Source organism: Nansenia antarctica (genome assembly GCF_963989245.1).
Source record: "Nansenia antarctica genome assembly, chromosome: 16".
Classification (NCBI taxonomy): domain Eukaryota; kingdom Metazoa; phylum Chordata; class Actinopteri; order Argentiniformes; family Microstomatidae; genus Nansenia; species Nansenia antarctica.
Window position 1 is genome coordinate 20,496,399 of NC_137686.1, and position 17,567 is coordinate 20,513,965.

General features: G+C 47.9%; 2 protein-coding genes across 2 annotated transcripts in view; one reads left to right on the top strand and one right to left on the bottom strand.

The window, feature by feature from the left end:
• Positions 1-126, top strand: part of ak5 (adenylate kinase 5) — a gene marked incomplete at both ends in the record, with an annotated part of 54,680 nt that extends 54,554 nt beyond the window's left edge. The window contains one exon of the mRNA XM_080546218.1: positions 61-126. Within this exon, the coding sequence (XP_080402344.1) occupies positions 61-126 (66 nt within the window). The remainder of the gene's footprint in view (positions 1-60) is intronic.
• Positions 127-3,315: 3,189 nt separating this feature from the next.
• zzz3 (zinc finger, ZZ-type containing 3) lies at positions 3,316-15,848 on the bottom strand. The gene is made up of 12 exons (XM_080546349.1): positions 15,803-15,848; positions 11,693-13,376; positions 8,976-9,114; positions 8,572-8,719; positions 8,346-8,461; positions 7,564-7,635; positions 7,104-7,205; positions 6,817-6,912; positions 6,539-6,685; positions 4,846-4,980; positions 4,341-4,441; positions 3,316-3,817 (listed from the first exon to the last, which is right to left on the bottom strand). The coding sequence occupies exons 2-12, from the start codon at positions 13,306-13,308 to the stop codon at positions 3,670-3,672; spliced, it is 2,820 nt and encodes a 939-aa protein (XP_080402475.1). The 5' UTR covers positions 13,309-13,376; positions 15,803-15,848; the 3' UTR covers positions 3,316-3,669.
• Between the last annotated feature and the right edge of the window lie 1,719 nt (positions 15,849-17,567).

The following is a 17,567-nucleotide window of genomic DNA, read 5'->3' on the forward strand; positions in this document are numbered from 1 at the left end:
TAGACTATGTATCGAAATCAATAGCAACGACTCGTGTAAATGTTGCTTTTGTGCATCTAGATTGATGCAGAGAGGCCCCCAGAAGAAGTGTTTGAGCAGATCTGCCAGGCCATGGATTCCTGCTAGAGGTTCTACAACCTCGAGAGCCTCACTGGCGCCCACCAGTGTCCAGGAGGTCCAACTGCTGCGGCTGATCAGACTGAACGACTCTCCACCGGTGAACCTTCATCAGAGACCCAGTCGAAACAGACTCCCAATCCCATGCTATCACACACAGACACATGCTCATAAGACTCATTCCAAATGCATGTCTCAATGTCCTGGAAAACCGCCAAACATAATGAACCGTGAGAAAGACACATCTGCTCGTATCACTCTCTACAGCAGGGGAGGCTGGTTGAGGTCAGATTCATTTCTGTCCTCTGATTTCTACCTCAACCAGCCTCCCCTGCGCCCCTGCACATGCTCCCGATCGGTACCTAAAAGAGGTAGAGGAACATGTGTGCAGACAAATACCGCCGCCTACTGTGTGAGAGCATGTGACTCTAGTTGAACGCTAAAACTCTCCGAATGAAGTGCTCTGTGTCCCCAAGGCATGGAGAGAGGGTTCCCACTCAGCTAAAAAAGCTCACGTCAGGTGGCTAGTGGGTAGAGGTGTGTGCGTGTGTGTGTGTGTATGTGTGTGTGCGTGCATGTGTGTGTGTGTGTGTATGTGTGTGTGCGTGTGTGTGTGTGTGTGCGTGCTTATGCTCTCATGTACAGTATGCTTTATATTGTAGCAAGCATGCAAGGATTACAATCAAGCTTTATTCCTTTTGTGTATTTAATGCAAAATAAATGTTGCACTTATATATGTCGTTTTGCGAGCTTCTCGCATGGGACAATGTCACATCTAAGTGCGTGTTGACTCCAATGCTTAACATCAAATAAAGCCAGTTATCTTGCTAAATCAAGTCTCCTGAAATATATTTCTAATGTATTGAATAAATCATCACCACAGATTCAATATATTTTGTTAAAGCGCGCAGGGCGTTGGATTTGGGGGTGGGGGGTTGGATGGCTGCCATGAATGTTGATAATGATAATGGAATAAGTCATCATTGTAATTGATCATTAAGATTGTAAGTCATTGAGGTTCAGGGTGTACATCTCAACTGCCAAAAGTGGCCTCATCATCTCTTCTCTCCATCATCTGCACTGATCTGTATCGATGAACTCAATATGGTGTTGTAAATGGTAAATGGACTGCACTTATATAGTGCCTTATTCCAAAGCGCTTTATAATGGCCTCTCATTCACACACACATTCACGGCAAGCTACCATGCAAGGCGCCGGCCCGCTCATTGGAAGCAATTTGGGGTTCAGTGTCTTTCCCAAGGACACCTCGATATGTGGATAGCCAGGCTTTATACATGTAATAAATTATTCTCATTATTGTTATTAGTATTACCTCAGCAGTGGCTTCACTACACGCCTCTAAATATAGATGTGATTTGACTCTCTCATTGTCAAATGTGAAGGAAATATTTTAGGTCAAATGAAATTTTATCGCTCGTTTAAAACAATCCAGAGACAATTAAACAAATATACTTCATATTGTGATATAATATTATGTAATAAATAAATAAATAAATATAAATGTATATAAACCTAGGGTTTGTCTTATTTCCATCGACCGTATGAACAGTCTGACAGCACCACCTATAGGTTGAAGACTTCTACACCATATTAGACAGGTGCATTGTGGATTAAGGGTTTAAAGTTATGGGCAGTACACATCCCTCAGTCAACACACTATTGGTATTACTTACTATACACAATTGGAGTTTTAGGAAATATAGTTAACATTTTCAAATGGATGTTTCATTAATGTATTTATTCATTCATTCCGAAATGCAATGTGTGCCCTGGCACACCTCACATAGTTTATCACTTGGCAAATAACCCAAACAAGAATGAACAGGGAGTCAGTGTGTAGAAAGACTATTTTCACATACTTTTATTTCCACAGTTCTCCTCTAGCATTTTTTTATTTTTTTTTACATTATTTAAGAACAGACGACTGTTATACACAGATATTGAAGCGGGCGAGGGGTGAGGGAGGGAGACAAAACAAAAACCATACAAAATGGTGTCTAACCAAGCACAACAAAATCTATGTGTATAAAATAACGTGGGTTTTTCCACTGCTGCGGTGGAGGCAATCCACCACCATCATGATTCCTCTCTTTTTTTGTTTTAAATAGATTAATAAAAATACAATCTTTTTATGGACCGTCCTTAAGCAGACTGCAAAATCAAAGAGGATCTAAAGGCTGATGATGATGATTGGGCAGATTCCATGGAGGACACGGTTCCGCAAGGTCGAAGGTCACGGCCAGGTTCAGAGGTGGAATTCTCCAGACAAGAATGGCACACAGCAACTACCACTGGCTACTTTTCACCATATATTTGTATACTCCACTTGATCGACAACAGCACACATCGAAAAAAACTAAAAGAAACCTCTACATCCTTTCATTTTCATACGTCTATAATATGTCTCACAAGGCTTCCTTCTGCTTGTGCTCTCCACGCTGTAGTGCTTCTTTGTTGAAAACTGAACAGGTTTAGTGGAGAGAGAGAGAGAGAGAGAGAGAGAGAGAGAGAGAGAGAGAGAGAGAGAGAGAGAGAGAGAGAGAGAGAGAGAGGGGTACAAACATTTAAAAAAGAAAAATAAACAAAGTGAGGAAGGGATGGAGAGGGAGAGAGAGAGAGAGAAAGCGAAAAAGAGAGAGAGACATTGAGTGACAGTGGTAAGTAGCCCCATGTAGAGACATGGTGCAGGGTCCATTTACAGGTTCAGTATTACAGATATGAAATGGATCAGCAAGCTGATTTTAACCACTGGTTAAAACACCTGGTACAAGTCATCTCCACACACCCGGGTCCTCCCCCAGACCCCCTCACCCCACCCCACCCCGCCCCCCTCAAAATCCATTCATGACAATCCCGCTCACACTGAGAAGCTTGATTCATAAATACTCGACTACAGATAATCTAGCTATGACATTTTTTTCACTCTCGCATCATGACACAGAGACCGCACACACACTACTGTTGGGTGATGAGTAGGGTAGGTAGATCTACTACACCGGGAGACTGACCACACGTTCACATGGTTCCATACAGTGGAGCTTCACCAGGTTGGCCATCTCTTCTCCAGTTTAAAAAGCAGCACAGGGATGGGGGGGGGCTAGGGGGGGGGGGGGGAGAAGGGCCCTCCCGGAGTCTTGGAGGCCTCAGGAATGTAGGTGTGCCTGTTCTTGCTTGTGTTTAAAATAGTGTGTTGTTGTTGTTGTTTATTTCAGAAGTCCTGTTTTCTGTTAACGGTAACCTGGCCGAGGTGGGGGGGAGGGGAGGGGGGAGTGATGGGGGGGCCCCCCCCCTCCTCTCTGAAAGTCAACATGGCCTCCCTGTCGCGAGGGAGGGTGGCCAGTATTACCACCACGTTCCCCACCAACACCACCACCACCGCTGTGGTCTGGGCCCCAGCTGCCTGCCTGCCTGCCTGCCTGCCTGCCTGCCTGCCTGCCTGGCAGCGGGTTAAGCGGTTATCTTGGACTTGGGAGGCGGAGCCATGCACAGAGTTGGCCTATGGGATGCTGCCAGAGCTGCTTGGGCCCCTGTCATCTGTTGGCAGGAAAGTAATTGGGGTCCAGGTAGTTGTAGCCCATGGCCGTCTGAGGGAGACAGTAGTCCCGGTCCAGGAAGGTCTCGTGGTGGTACACGGCCTCCAGGCGGTGGCTGGGTTTGTGGGTCTCTGTCTTGAACAAGCTGGGAAGGGAAACAGAGAGAGAAATGTCAAGTCAACACAAGTGAGGGGGGGCTGAATCAATGTTTGGTGTGAGATGCACTGCACTGCTTTGGGAAGGTTGCTGGTGCCCGTCAGAGTGTGTGAGCAGTACGGAGGGTGAGTGGAGGGGGGCATTGTTTAACAGGAACGTGGAGAGGGCATTAAAAACAGAGAGTTGGCCTCATCCCCCGATCCAATACCACGAGTCATGAGCTCAGGGCAAAACCTGACCCAAATATTCTGTAGGTCATTCCGGCGTGGGAACGTGTTTAGTCACGATAAAGCCACACAAGCCACAACATCTACCGCACAACTCCGCTCAGGTGCCAGTAACTAACATCGTTTGCTAGAAGTAATAATACCGTTAAGAGATCAAGACAACCAGCGAAATTAACTCAAAGTTCACTAAGAATCCTTTTCGCTGTGGGCCAAATGGTGAACACCGGTCTCTAGCAATGACAGTGGAAAGACGGTCCCTCCTCAGTACACCAGCGAAGCCCTCACCAGTCAGAGCAGTTGGAGCAGAAGTCCACAGCGTTGTCCGAGGGGCATTCCTGACAGTGCCACCGCACCCCTTGGATGGGCTCCATGCCACAGACGTCACACTGACGACAGAAACGTTACAGACACACAGTTTACCGACGGCCATAACAGTGTGTGTCACAGTCAGGCACAGCGGTCATATGCACGTAGGCTTTGCACATTGCACCAATCATGCAGTTCTATATTCATGCGTGATGTCAGTGAAGGTTAACTTTTATATTAAAGGTCACATTTCTAAAAGATTTATAATCAGTTAATAAAAATGTCTGATCGGTTTATTATTCAATTATAAAACATTAACAAACAGTAAAGTCAGTAGTTTAGGACTGTTTTATGACGGCAGCGATGTCATGAGCATGTAACCTTCATATAGACTGCTTGGCTCCAACAGCCCTGCAGCTCGTGCTTAATCCCTTTAGTAACGTCATGTATATGTAGCCTCTATGTATGTGTCATAGATCACCACCTTGTAGCCTGTGTGCTGAGCCAGATCGCTCTCTGCCTGGAACTCCTGCAGCTTCTGTTTCTTCAATCTCTTCAGCTCCAGCAGCTCCTTGTACTCTGGTAAGTGTCTGTACTCCGGGGGAATACTCTCCTCATCCTGGGAGGAGGGAGGGAGGGAGGGAGGGGGGGGGAGAGAGACAGAGAGAGAATGAGAGAGAGAGACACAGAGAGAAAGACACAGAGAGAGAGAGAGAGACACAGACACACACACACACACACACACACACACACACACACACACAGAGAGAGAGACAGAGAGAGACACAGGGAGAGACACAGGGAGAGACACAGGGAGAGAGATACAGAGAGAGAGACACAGAGAGAGAGATACAGAGACACACAGAGAGACACACAGAGAAGGAGACACACAGAGAGAGACACACACACACACACACACACACACACACACACACGCTTAGCATGAGTCACAATGTCGGGGAATGTTCTGAAGCACTGCAGATAGATGAAATGGATATTGCCATATATATCCACCAGATGTCAGATAGCCCATAGACTGACCTTGGCTACGGGAGGTACATCATGTAACTATACAGTGACAAGGGGACAGAGTCTTAAGCCCACAAGCAGCCGGAGTTAAGATTCTCTTCAAGAATCTCTCCCAAGTCTCTGCCGGCGTCACCGATGTGACCGGCTCTGTATCAGTAGTGCTAGTGTGCTCCGCTGCTGACGCACTAGAAGCAGTAGAAGACCAAGCAGCCTGTGTTCTCGGTGGGGCACGGCGACCCAGCTTTTCTTAAAAGGTTACAGGCATCAGAGGGAGAGACATAATGTCAGCCGTCGCATGACGGGAGTGTGAGCGCTGGTGTCGTACGGTTTCAGGCGGGAATAAAGGTTACGCTGGGAGGAAGCCAAGCGCAGCCTGGTGATTTGGGCATCACACTCACGGCCATCAGAAATGAGTTGAACACACCGTCATCGAGGGCTAATTGCGCCGTTATTTTACAAGCAAACAAGGTGCAGAGAGGAAGAAGGGGGTCTCTCTCAAGGAGAGCAGGTGTGAGTAGGAGGGAGAGGGAGCTTTCTCAGGGGAGAGAGGGAAGAGAGTTTCAACGGGAGAAAAGAGGCTGATGCACAGAGTGTATCAACAGTCTTATGGGTCTCCTTTCCCTTATCTCGCACTGATGTGAACAAACTAGACGGGCGACAAACTGATTCCCAGTGGACATATAACGTATTACGGTGTTGTCCGGTACTGTGTTTGTTTACACCTGACTGAGGGGAGGAAGCCACTGAAGATGGACTGCACTTATATAGCGCCTTATTCCAAAGCGCCTTATGCCAAAGTGCCTTATTCCAAAGTGCCTCTCATTCACCCATTCACCCATTCACACACCAATGGCGGCAAGCTACCATGCAAGGCGCCGGCCAGCTCATTGGGAGCATTTTGGTGTTCAGTGTCTTGCCCAAGGACACCTCGACACGTGGCCAGCCGGGGATCGGACATTCCCGAACCGCCGGTGGTCTCTTACTGACTAACTAACTAACTACTACGACCACCACCACCACCACCACTGGACCTCTTGTTTTTTTAGTCTTTTTTCCAAGCAGCCCCCCCTCCTAAATTTCGTTGTATGGTACCTGTACTGTATTAATGACAATAAAGACCATTCATTCATTCATTCATTCATACTGACCGAGTCGTCTGCGTTGGGGTCCTGCAGGCTGTTGAAGAAGCTGGAGCGCTCGTCCTCGTCGTCCATGTAGACAGGAGGCTCGTATGAGGTCAGGAAGGTCGACGGCCTGTACAGGTGCTTGTTCAGGTGGTGTTGTCGCTTGGACATCTACAAACAACAACAACAACAACGTGGTCAATAAGTGATCCTACTGATCACAGGGGAACGAAGGCAGGGAGGCCTTCATACCCACTGGTCCTGTATAACCTTCTTCACCGTAGCTCAAATTGCATGGGTACCTTTTTGCTGTACATGCACAAGTTGGGGGTCCTTCCAGGCACAGGGATACCAGCTTTTGTTAGTTTTATAAAATACTTCTGAACCCTACTGGCAACCTGGAGAAAAAAGAAAACATGAAAACACAAATGTTTTAGTTTTTGTTAATCAGCCCCCTGTGGTCAGTTGTGGTACTTCAGATTCTCAATCGCGGTGCAAGTTAATTCTATTGAGGGGGAATAATAACACATGACAGAATGGAAGTACTGCTTCCAAAGCCGGTAGATAGTGTAGAGGTGTGGGAGGTCACCTGTTTGGCAGTTCTGTTCCCAAGCGCATCGGCGACCTTCTGCCAACGCTTTGACTCCACCTCCTCAGGCGGGAACTTCAAGAGAAGCTGCTCCAGCTTTTTCTGCATACCACACACACACACACACACACACACACGCACACACACGCACACACACGCACACACGCAAGCACGCACACGCGCGCGCACACACACACACACACACACACACACACACACACGCACACACGCACACACGCACACACGCACACACGCACACACGCACACGCACACGCACACGAAAAGTCAATAGTCCATAGAGATAGGAGATAGATTGAGAGACAACCCACAGGTGTAATGATGGGTCAGATCAATAACAAATCTGGAGCAAAGAAAATATATAATCAACACTCTCAGTAGCTCAAAATAACCTCACTCAAATCAATTCAAACATATGGGTCCATTGTGGCTCCCTACATACCTGCTCCTCTACGGTCCACAGCTGGTTAAAGGTATCAGGGTTGCTCTGGTGACATAATCTCCCTCTGATTATCTGTGAAGACATGAAGACATGAAGGATGGACATGTTCGTTGTGACAGCCGACCACAATGGTGCGGCATCCTGAACAATATACATCTCATCTATACGCCCTGACGGGTGGATTGAGCTATCCAGGGAGAATGTGAACGCTGCCTCTGCCTGTCAGAATCTGATGCAAGGACAAAGGGAATGACTATTTTGATTGACTCTCTGGGTATGGAAATGCAAATGTGTCATTTATGTGTTCACGTTGGGAAACAACAAGTGGACAAAAGAAATAATTACAAGATAATTACATTCCTTGGTTCGTCTACTGAAGGCACGCGCGCACGAACACACACACACGCACACACACACACACACACACAACAAAGCACATGAAAGAGTGGCAATAGGAGGGGGGGGAGTGGGAGGGGTCATCTGCTCTCATGTTTCCATAGATACCATCTTTTGTGCTTGCATGCACTGCACGATTAACTCTGCTGGTAGGAATGGGGGAGCGGGGGTGGGGGGGAGGCAGAGTGCAGTAAAACGGCAACAACCTGACGATTTGTGAACCACAAACCCCAGCGGGAAACCCAGAGCTCTCTGAACACTACTGGTAGAGAACGGAGACACACCTGCCGTTGAGGTAGTACAAGACTGAGAAATCCATCAAATGTTCTTTCCATTGAGAGATGACAAAACCAAAAGTGACTTGAGTTGAATTAAGTGGTTTTTACCTGTGCTTGCCTGCTGTTCTCTAGAGCATCACTAGAGGGCAGAGCGGAGTACAGGGTTGAGGATTCGCCTTCCTTCTTCGGTTCCAAAGGACTTTTTGGTCGATCTGGTAACCCTGCTGTAAAGAAGAAGAAAAAGGATTAAGGATTTCCAAAACAGTCAAACATAAACATTTGGACCTGTCAAACGAAATAAATTAAATGCCTTTTTCCATTGGGGGGTACGTACCCTTATCGAATATAAGCGTCAACCTCCTGGTTTTGCGTTTCTTGTCGCAAAACTCCCTTTCAAAGTCCCCTAGACCTGAGGTGTATTGTTCCCACGCCACGTCCGGGAGCTGCACCACCCGCTGGGGGCAGGGTAAGCCCAACTCCGCCTGAGGGTGGGAGGTCAGGGGACAAGGTTCAGAGTTCACCAACAATCCATCTAATACAGATTAATCACACACGAAGCTAGACGGTAGTGTTTGCGTCGGCACTAAGCAGATGGCCTTCCAACCAGTTACTCGGCGAGGCACTTTGACCGAGCGCCAATACGCGCTGCTGAGAACGGTCATGTGTGCCATCTTGACAAACAACAGCGTCTTGTGGTAACCGAGGGAGAGGCCTGCAGCACTGCAGCCTGACGGCTACCTGCTTCTGCAGCTGCTCTACGAAGATGACGGGGTCCTGGAGCGCCTCTCTCTGACGCCTCGCCAGCGTCTCCAGGTCCGCCATGGCCTGGGTCCGCTGGGCCTCCAACACGCCAATGGTCTGCAGCAGCCTCTGGTAGCTGGGGGCAGGGAGGGGTGAGACAGGGGAGGTAGGTGGTGAGACAAGGGAGGGAGGGGTGAGACAGGGGAGGTAGGGGTGAGACAGGGGAGGGAGGTGGAGAGACAAGGGAGGGAGGGAGGGAGGGAGGTAGGGGTGAGACAGGGGAGGGAGGGAGGTAGGGGTGAGACAGGGGAGGGAGGTGGTGAGACAAGGGAGGGAGGGAGGGAGGGGTGAGACAGGGGAGGGAGGTGGAGAGACAAGGGGGGGAGGGAGGGAGGGAGGGGGGAGACAGGGGAGGGAGGTGGAGAGACAAGGGGGGGAGGGAGGGAGGGAGGGGTGAGACAGGGGAGGGAGGGGTGAGACAAGGGAGGGAGGGAGGGGTGAGACAGGGGAGGGAGGGGTGAGACAAGGGAGGGAGGGAGGGGTGAGACAGGGGAAGGAGGGGTGAGACAGGGGAAGGAGGGGTGAGACAGGGGAGGTAGGTGGTGAGACCAGGGTGGGTGGGAGGACATGACTTGCATTATTTAGGTCGACACTTGCCATGCATCAGCGCATCAAACTTTTAGGACTTGAGCAATGCATAATTCAAATGGCGATGCTGAGAAACTAAATGGGTGAAAAAGACAAGAGGCATGTTATCATTTAACAGTTAACAGACAGTATTCAGAGGACACACTGAGGCCTTTTGCGGTTTGGATAAGGAGAACAAGATAAACGTTGGTTTTGATTTGCATGAAGGTGAAGGTTCTCATTTTTAAATCATCCATCCTGGCCATAACAAAATCCTCTCATAACCAGCACTTGGGCATCACAATGCTTACGTCCTTTGAGAGAAAAACTCCACTGGCAGAGAAATATGACCTTTCCACACAGGTCTTCAAGCAAAAACAGGAACCACAATTTAGCTCGCACAAATGGGAGTGGGATTCATTGGTAATAGCGTTTCACTGAACTGTACAAGAGATGGACTGGGAGGTTCCAGCATACTGCATAGATTTAATCTAATGCAGGTGCTCAGCGGACCAAACAGGATCAATCTCCACTAACAGGACATGAACGAAAATCAATGGGGAGACTGAATTCATTCAATATCTGCCAGTGTATTTCTGAAATCCCCCCAAGCCCCATACTCAAAAGTTAGCTTAACCTCCCCTCCCCCCTGTTCGGATAACCTTAAGACATCAGTTCATCTCTTCAGCGAATTACAAAACGAACTTGATAGACTTTCCCTGATGAAGAGGTTGGGTTACCACTTGGGTGATCAAGTGAACTCCAGTATGGCAGTAATTCAGTGGTATGGCAGCCGTCCAGGAGTGGAGGACCAAGCTGAGCGCTCCTTCGCCTCCTACTGGGTCTAAGGTCCCACTGACTAACAGGGATGCCAACTATACAACAGTGAAACAAGAGGGGGGCCATGTCATAATCAAAATGGCATGGGAGTCCGCTTTTTTTTTACAGACAGCCCGGGGGGGGGGAGTTGAAATAACTTGTATCCCTGTAATCCTTAGAAATAACATGAGTCTTGAAGAATTAGGTTAAAGTTGAAACAACTGTGAGTCAACAACGATTGTAGCTGGTTTTGATGTCGACTTGTCAGGAACTGCTCCGACAACAGACTAAAACATCAATCATGTCTACTTAGACAGCAGGCCCAGTAGCCTTCCAGGACCAGACTTCCCAGCGCTGCTTTCACAACACTGATCCCTACATTCATTCCAGCCTTCCAAAATCCTCATTCTCAGCGTTGCCAATTTGGCTACCAATATGGCTGACAATCTTAATCGATTTTCCAAGATTATATGTCACATCTTCCTCCTCCTTGATAAATCACATTTTACAAACCATGCCTTAAAAATTGGACGCTCGCTAGCATGTGGGATATCATTTGTTTGTTAAAAGGGGCTGGTTTGAGTGTGTCTCCAAGTCCCAGAGGGCCCATCCCCCATCCCCCCTCCAGCTGGATCAGCTGACCACCCACGCCACAGAGAGCATGGTCTGAATGAACACAGCACTGGACAACCTGTCCAACCAGCAACAGCTCACTATCACAGGAGCCTCACCATCAAAAACTCATCTCCGGCAGGGTATCGTTGTGATCATGAGGTGAGAGGAGAAATCATAGCACATCATTTTTGACATTCAATTTGCTGGTTGCTATCGGTGTTACATCACACTGTGCTTGCGAATACTGAATTTGGCAACTACCTACACAAAGTCTACAGTAGCAACAGCACTATGAAGGAGGCACTGCTGATCTGACGATAAGACATTACGAGCTGGGGGGGGCATTATGTGAATCAAAAATGGTCCCTAGTTGAACTGTGTGGCTCTGAAAATAAAATCAATCAACATAGCCCTTGCCCTAGTTAATAAATCGAAACAGACCATTGCTCCTCTGTTATACAAAAATATAGATTTTCGTTTCAAAACAACAATACTCTAAAAGAAATGTTCATGCCAAAAACCTACAATGATCAACGGTAATAATTATTGTTTTATTTGATTAATTATTACTGAGTTAACCCGCATGATGTGTTCTTGAGAGGGGTGCAGCCACAGAAACACAGGAGGGCAGAATCCCCCGGGCTCTCACATACTCTTTGTTGTGTTTGAGAGCCAGGTGGTCAGACTCAAAGTAGTACACGTCTGGTTCCTCCTCCTCGTCCTCCTCCTCTGCAGCGTGGCTGCCTGCTGGCTCCTTGCTGGATCTGGCCCCTCTGCACTCCGAATGCCCACTCTCCCCACCTGCCTTGTCCCCAGGTTCCACAGAGCGCTCCTGCGCTGCCGCCTGCTCACTGGAGGGAACTGAGCCGTCTGAGGGAGCAGCTGGCCCCTCCAGCCTCAGACAGGGAGCCTCCTCCACTCCAACCGTCCCCACTTCCCCCTCCTCCCTCAGGGGTCCGTTGTCTCTGGGAGGGGAGCTGGCCTTGGGGGAGGCAGCCTTGCCACCACCACCGCAGGCTGCTCTCCTGGGTGAAGTCCTCAGAGTGTATCTGTGTTCATGGGGCTCTGTGAACGAGGTGGGGGTGCCAGACACTGAGGGCGGGCATCCTGGCTCCGAGGGCGACGGAGTCGGCGCTAGCAGGGGCGTTGTTTCTCCTGAGTTGTTGTTGTTGTTTGGGCTGTCGTCTACGTCGTTGCCGTTGTTGTTGTTGTTGTTGGTGACGGAGGAGGCAGCTGCGTCCGGCTCCGGCATTACCGGCCGACCGTTTTCCGTGCTCTCCTCCTCCGTCACTTGCTCTTCACGGACTGAACAAAGAGAGTCCCCGACGACATCCACGTCCACCTCCACCTCCTCCAGCTCCTGCTCCCTGACAATGGGGGCAGGCTCCTCCGGAGTGGCCGACGGCAGGGCAGGGGACTCCCCTGAGCTGCTGTCTTCCGTCTGCCCGGGGACAGAGTTTCTACAAGGCACAATGGGGTCAGGGGATGAGGGCGCCCCCACCTGCTTGCCATTGAGCAGTGCCGGGCTGTTGGTGACAGGAGCGGGATTGACGCAAGGCTCTCCAGTGGGCGTGCACGGCTGAGTGTCCACGACACTGGTCTCTCCAAGCCCGTTAGAGGCCTTGTGGTGGGTGTTTTGGGGCTGAGCGGGACCATCACACTCAATAGGACCATCCTCCTCCTCCTCCTCCTTCTCACCTTCCTCTTTACTGAGGTCAGGTGAGGCAGAGGCTGGGATGGTCAAGTTTTGGCTGAGCGAATCCCCTTCGTTCACCGTGACAGGTGTAGGGGCAGAAACGGGGCTCTCGGGTTTCAGGGGCGGGGATTCCTCCTCAGGTCCCTGTGACTCTCCGGACCGGGAACACCTCTTGGCCTTTTTAAGGATCGGCGAGGCATCCCGCGCCCCGGCTTTCCCTCGCTCGCAGTTCTCCGATTTCTCCGGACCGCTGTCCCTGTCCGAGCAGGACAAGCCCCGTTTCCTGGGGCTCGCCCATTGCTCCCCCTCCGCCGAGGACGCCTTGGAGTCAGCTACCGTCCCGTGCTGCTGACCCGCAGGCTGCTGACCCCCAGGCTGTTGACCCCCAGGCTGTTGACCCCCAGGCTGCGACGAGGTCTTCTTGGGCGAACGGGCCCTGGGCAGAGGAGACCCAGAGGACTCCTCTGGCGGGGCGATGCTCCGGTTCCTGAGGGTTCGACCACAAAAGTTCTCATCCAATCCATTGAGCCCCACCGATGACCTTGTGACACGCGAGGAACGGGACGCGGCCATGCTACGGCGGATGCCTACTGTCTCCTCATCGTGGTGCACTCCCCGCTGCAGCAGAATGTGGGCACCTGCTGGAGACACAGAGAGTTCATTAGGGCTTCAGGGAATACATCTGTTGGCATCATTTATCTCCGAGTCCTTAAAAGGACTTTATTGATTTAACACACACACACACATCTCTGTTAGTATTTAATACTCTTGAGGGAAAGTGGATCTTTTCAGACAAAATATTCCAAGAAAACGATTTTTCAAAGTTGGGAGATGCTCTGCTCTGACAAACATCTTTCATCTAGCCCTGGTTCAAAGAATCTCTGGACTTTCCAAATGTCAGCCGAGCTTTGAAGCTCAGCTGCGAGTGCTTTGTGACTGGAAAAACAGGGCGAAAAAACCCTGAAACTTTGCCCACTTTATTCAGGGCAAGGAGATGGATGCAAAAGCACCACACACTAATACAGTGGAGATAAGGGGGAGCAGGTTGGTCATCGTGGCAGATGTTACTTATCTACACTAAAAAAAGGTGCTCTCCACTATCAAAGCATCCATGTAGAAGGTCATCACACTGGTTACGCCATTCCACCCTAGGTCTTAGTACATTATTACTACACTAGTACAGTCATCTTAAACAGAACAGAATAAGCTTTCTGTGTGAATCCCCATGCACGGCATGAATAACGTTTCAGTGCCTCATTGTCATTCAAAACTAACCTTCGTAAACCTGTTCTGAGAAGCTGAGAAGCAGTGTCCCATAAATAAGTCCCAGCTACACCCCATAAATCTGGCAGGGGTGGACAATGCCACTGGGAGCATCAAAGTGACATTCAGTGGAAGTATGATCTCAGAGACTGCCTCACTTCTGCACAAAATAGCCTACCATTGCATAAACTGTATATATGAAAATATATTATATACAGTGCCTCGTACTGAGCAAAGCAATACACCGCGCGCATATATATATATATATATATATATATATATGCTCTCTCGTCTTAACCCCATCTGTACTAGCCCTTTATACGTCACAACTGATTGAAAAGCCCTTGACAAAGAGAGGTCTGTTAAGACGTCTATGAGCTCTGGCCTGACCATTAGGCTACTTTACCCGGTGTGGCTTAACTTAACCAAAAGCTAATCTAACAATTGTCTAACAAAATAATTTGTTCTGCCAATAACGGGAATCTTACAACATGAATCTTTCCACTGAGCTATGAGAGGATGTTCACCTGGAATCAGTTCTACAGTGCAGTTGTATGTATGCCTCATCCACACTCTGCAGAACTCCAGCTGAGCAAGCTAATGTGACTTGACCATGCATAACATAAGGGAGGGAAAGAAAAACAGAGAGGGGGGGGGTCATCCTCAGTCAGACTCCATGACACAACTAATTACTCAACAAATGCATTCTCAAAACCTATGATTAGGCTATTTCTTGCACACATAAGACATAATATAGAGTTAGATATTCTATCCATGGGGTTGCTTAACGGCCTGTGGTTGGTCAGTTATTGTGACACGTTCTGCTGGCCATCTCTAGCCCAATAAACCGGCTATATTAGCTAATGTAAAAAAATAAAAAAGCATCAGGGAATGAAATCCGTATTTCTCCAATTCAACACACGCTTGTTTCACTTGTCAAAGTCTCTGCAACTTCCTGCTCGGAGCGCGTGTGGCGTTCTCATGAACTTTAAAAACTGACACGTGCTAACTTAGCTGGTTCCACTTTAGCTGGTTCCACTAGGAGTTGAACTGGGTTCCAATTCAAGCCTTTAAAGCAACACATGGCTTATGAATGTAAAAATGTTTTGATTACATGCTGACAAATAATGCCAATAATACCACACTTGACTTGTTACAGTCATAAAAATTGGGCTTGGGGTGAAACGATGAGTAAGCTAGCTGGGATCAATTGAATTAGTATGGGTGTTAGCTAGCTAAAGCTATCAAATTCAAAACCATTGAGTGTTCGTTCTTCTCACCCTAATTCTCCCGAATGACTTCGGTAGTCATCTGTGTTCAAGGGTGTAGTTTGCATAAACAGTGTGTTGTTGTAGCGCATAATAATCTATCACATGTCATAAATCCGGGTTGACTTTTCTTTTTTCTTCTTCTTCAAATAGCTAAGATAGACAACAAGAACTAGAGACCTCCTGACAAGACTGTCTATCGCATAGCATCGCTGCTAACCCCCTTTAGCCCCACACATGCTAGCCAGCAAGCCCATTAAAAGGCTGCGCAAAGCTGACCGAATGTGCAAGCTTGGGTCGCACCCTGATGCATAAATGTACCATCAAATGTGTGTGCTTGATCTCCAACAATTCGCCATATCCCTGTGAATCTAACCCCTGAAAATCAACTCGTTTTTGCAAGTGACTAAGAAAGAAAGCTAGCTCGAAGCCAGGCTAATGTAGCTTTGTTTTAGTACATGCAATCACTACGCTACGATTTGCTGCACAGCCGAATAGGCTAGGTGTCAGTTAGCTAGGCAAGATAGCCAACTTACTTCATATTAGTCAAACTTGTCTTGTCGGTTGGCTGGTTAACATTACATATCTTCCGTGCTAATTGATGAACGAGTTAAAACACTGAACTGCCCCACGTTAGTTGATTAAAACACTTTGCAAGTTGAACGTGAGTAGTTACGAAGTGGATGGACATTGTCATTAGCTCGCTGTGCTAGTTAGCTTTTTTTTTAGCGATCTGGGAATCATGGACATAGCAGGCTGGGATGCACGCGCGCGCACGCGCACACACACACACACACACACACACTACACGCACACACACACACACACACACACACACACAGGCGCGAGGCGGCTAACTGCGGCTAGTAATAGCTGATTGTTCCGCGCAACAACTTTCCTCAAAGCCTTTTTAGCATTCACATTCACACGTACAACGAGCCGACAAACGGTCCACTTCGCTCAAATGTCCACTAGACAAGAAGTTCAGGTTTCACGCCTTAATCATATCAGGCGCGACCCGCTTAATAGTTTATTGTAAAAATGGTTTATGAAAGCTACAGAATTACACTTACCTCACTTCCGCAAATCGTTCGCTGCACACTCGGCAGCAGCAGCCATATTTTCTATCCCAGTCAACTGGTCTCGGTGTGTGTGCGTGTGTGTGTGTGTGTGTGTGTGTGTGTGTGTGTGTGTGTGTGTGTGTGTGTGTGTGTGTGCCGCGCTAGTCAAAATGCAGCACAGTACATTTTTTCCTCCTGCCAAGAGTGCAGCAGTGTCAAAGTGGTCCATGGCCAAGCAAAAAGCTGATCAAAACATGTCCCGTCCCCCCCCATGTCTCGTGTAATATCTCAGGTAAGAATCACATTAGCTTGCAGTTACTCTTACTATTAATTGATTTACTCAACAATCAGTTGCCATGCACACATTAAGAGAAGATGACTTGTTTCTTTTGAAGGATCTCACATAATGCACTTCTTTCCCGTAGTGTTGCAATAAAATCGGCTCTGTATTAAGTAAATACCACTTTCGTTGTCTAAATCCAAGGAGCGAGAAAGGTATGTCCCCTTAAATGCCACAAGGACACAGCAGGGGCAATGTTGATGAAAGTAAGAGAATATCAAGAGTCAGGGTTTTGTCAGGGTTTAATAGTATCAGCCAGCCGAAAACCAGAACAGACTTCAGGAGGCATTCGTACAGCATTCTTCCCATCAGTGAACACAGAAGCAACACCATGCCCACAAACAGAAAATAATGCCTTCAATTGAGATAGCTGATGGAGAGATAAGTGATAGCTCATTGTGTATTCTGTACATATACATTTCAGACGTAGTTAGTCACAACAGATTTGCAATTGTGTAGATATTATGCCATGAGCAGCTTTGCATTTACATGCAATTTAATGTGGTGTCTGTGGACACAGCAAGGTTTAATTCGCTTTTGTGAGTGTCTCTTAAGCATGCATTCTGAACAAACTGCCTGCCAAATATTTTCTACAAAAAGTCTATTAACAATATACTAATTCACACCCCTCAGGGATAAATAACATTGAAGTGCTGGGACTCCTGATCCACGTACTATCAGTACTGGTACATTCAAATACAAATCAGACATTTTGTGTGAGCATGCCACTTTAGCCAGTCTACAGTACAATGCAAAACATACAATGTGTTCCTGACTCCTGAGACTACTTAGTTAGAACTTAGTATCCCTTGATAATCTTTAAGATTTTCTTCACTTAAGGAAAATGTCAGAGCTTGCACTTTTAACCATTCACTTGGACAATATCTTTTAAAATGAGAT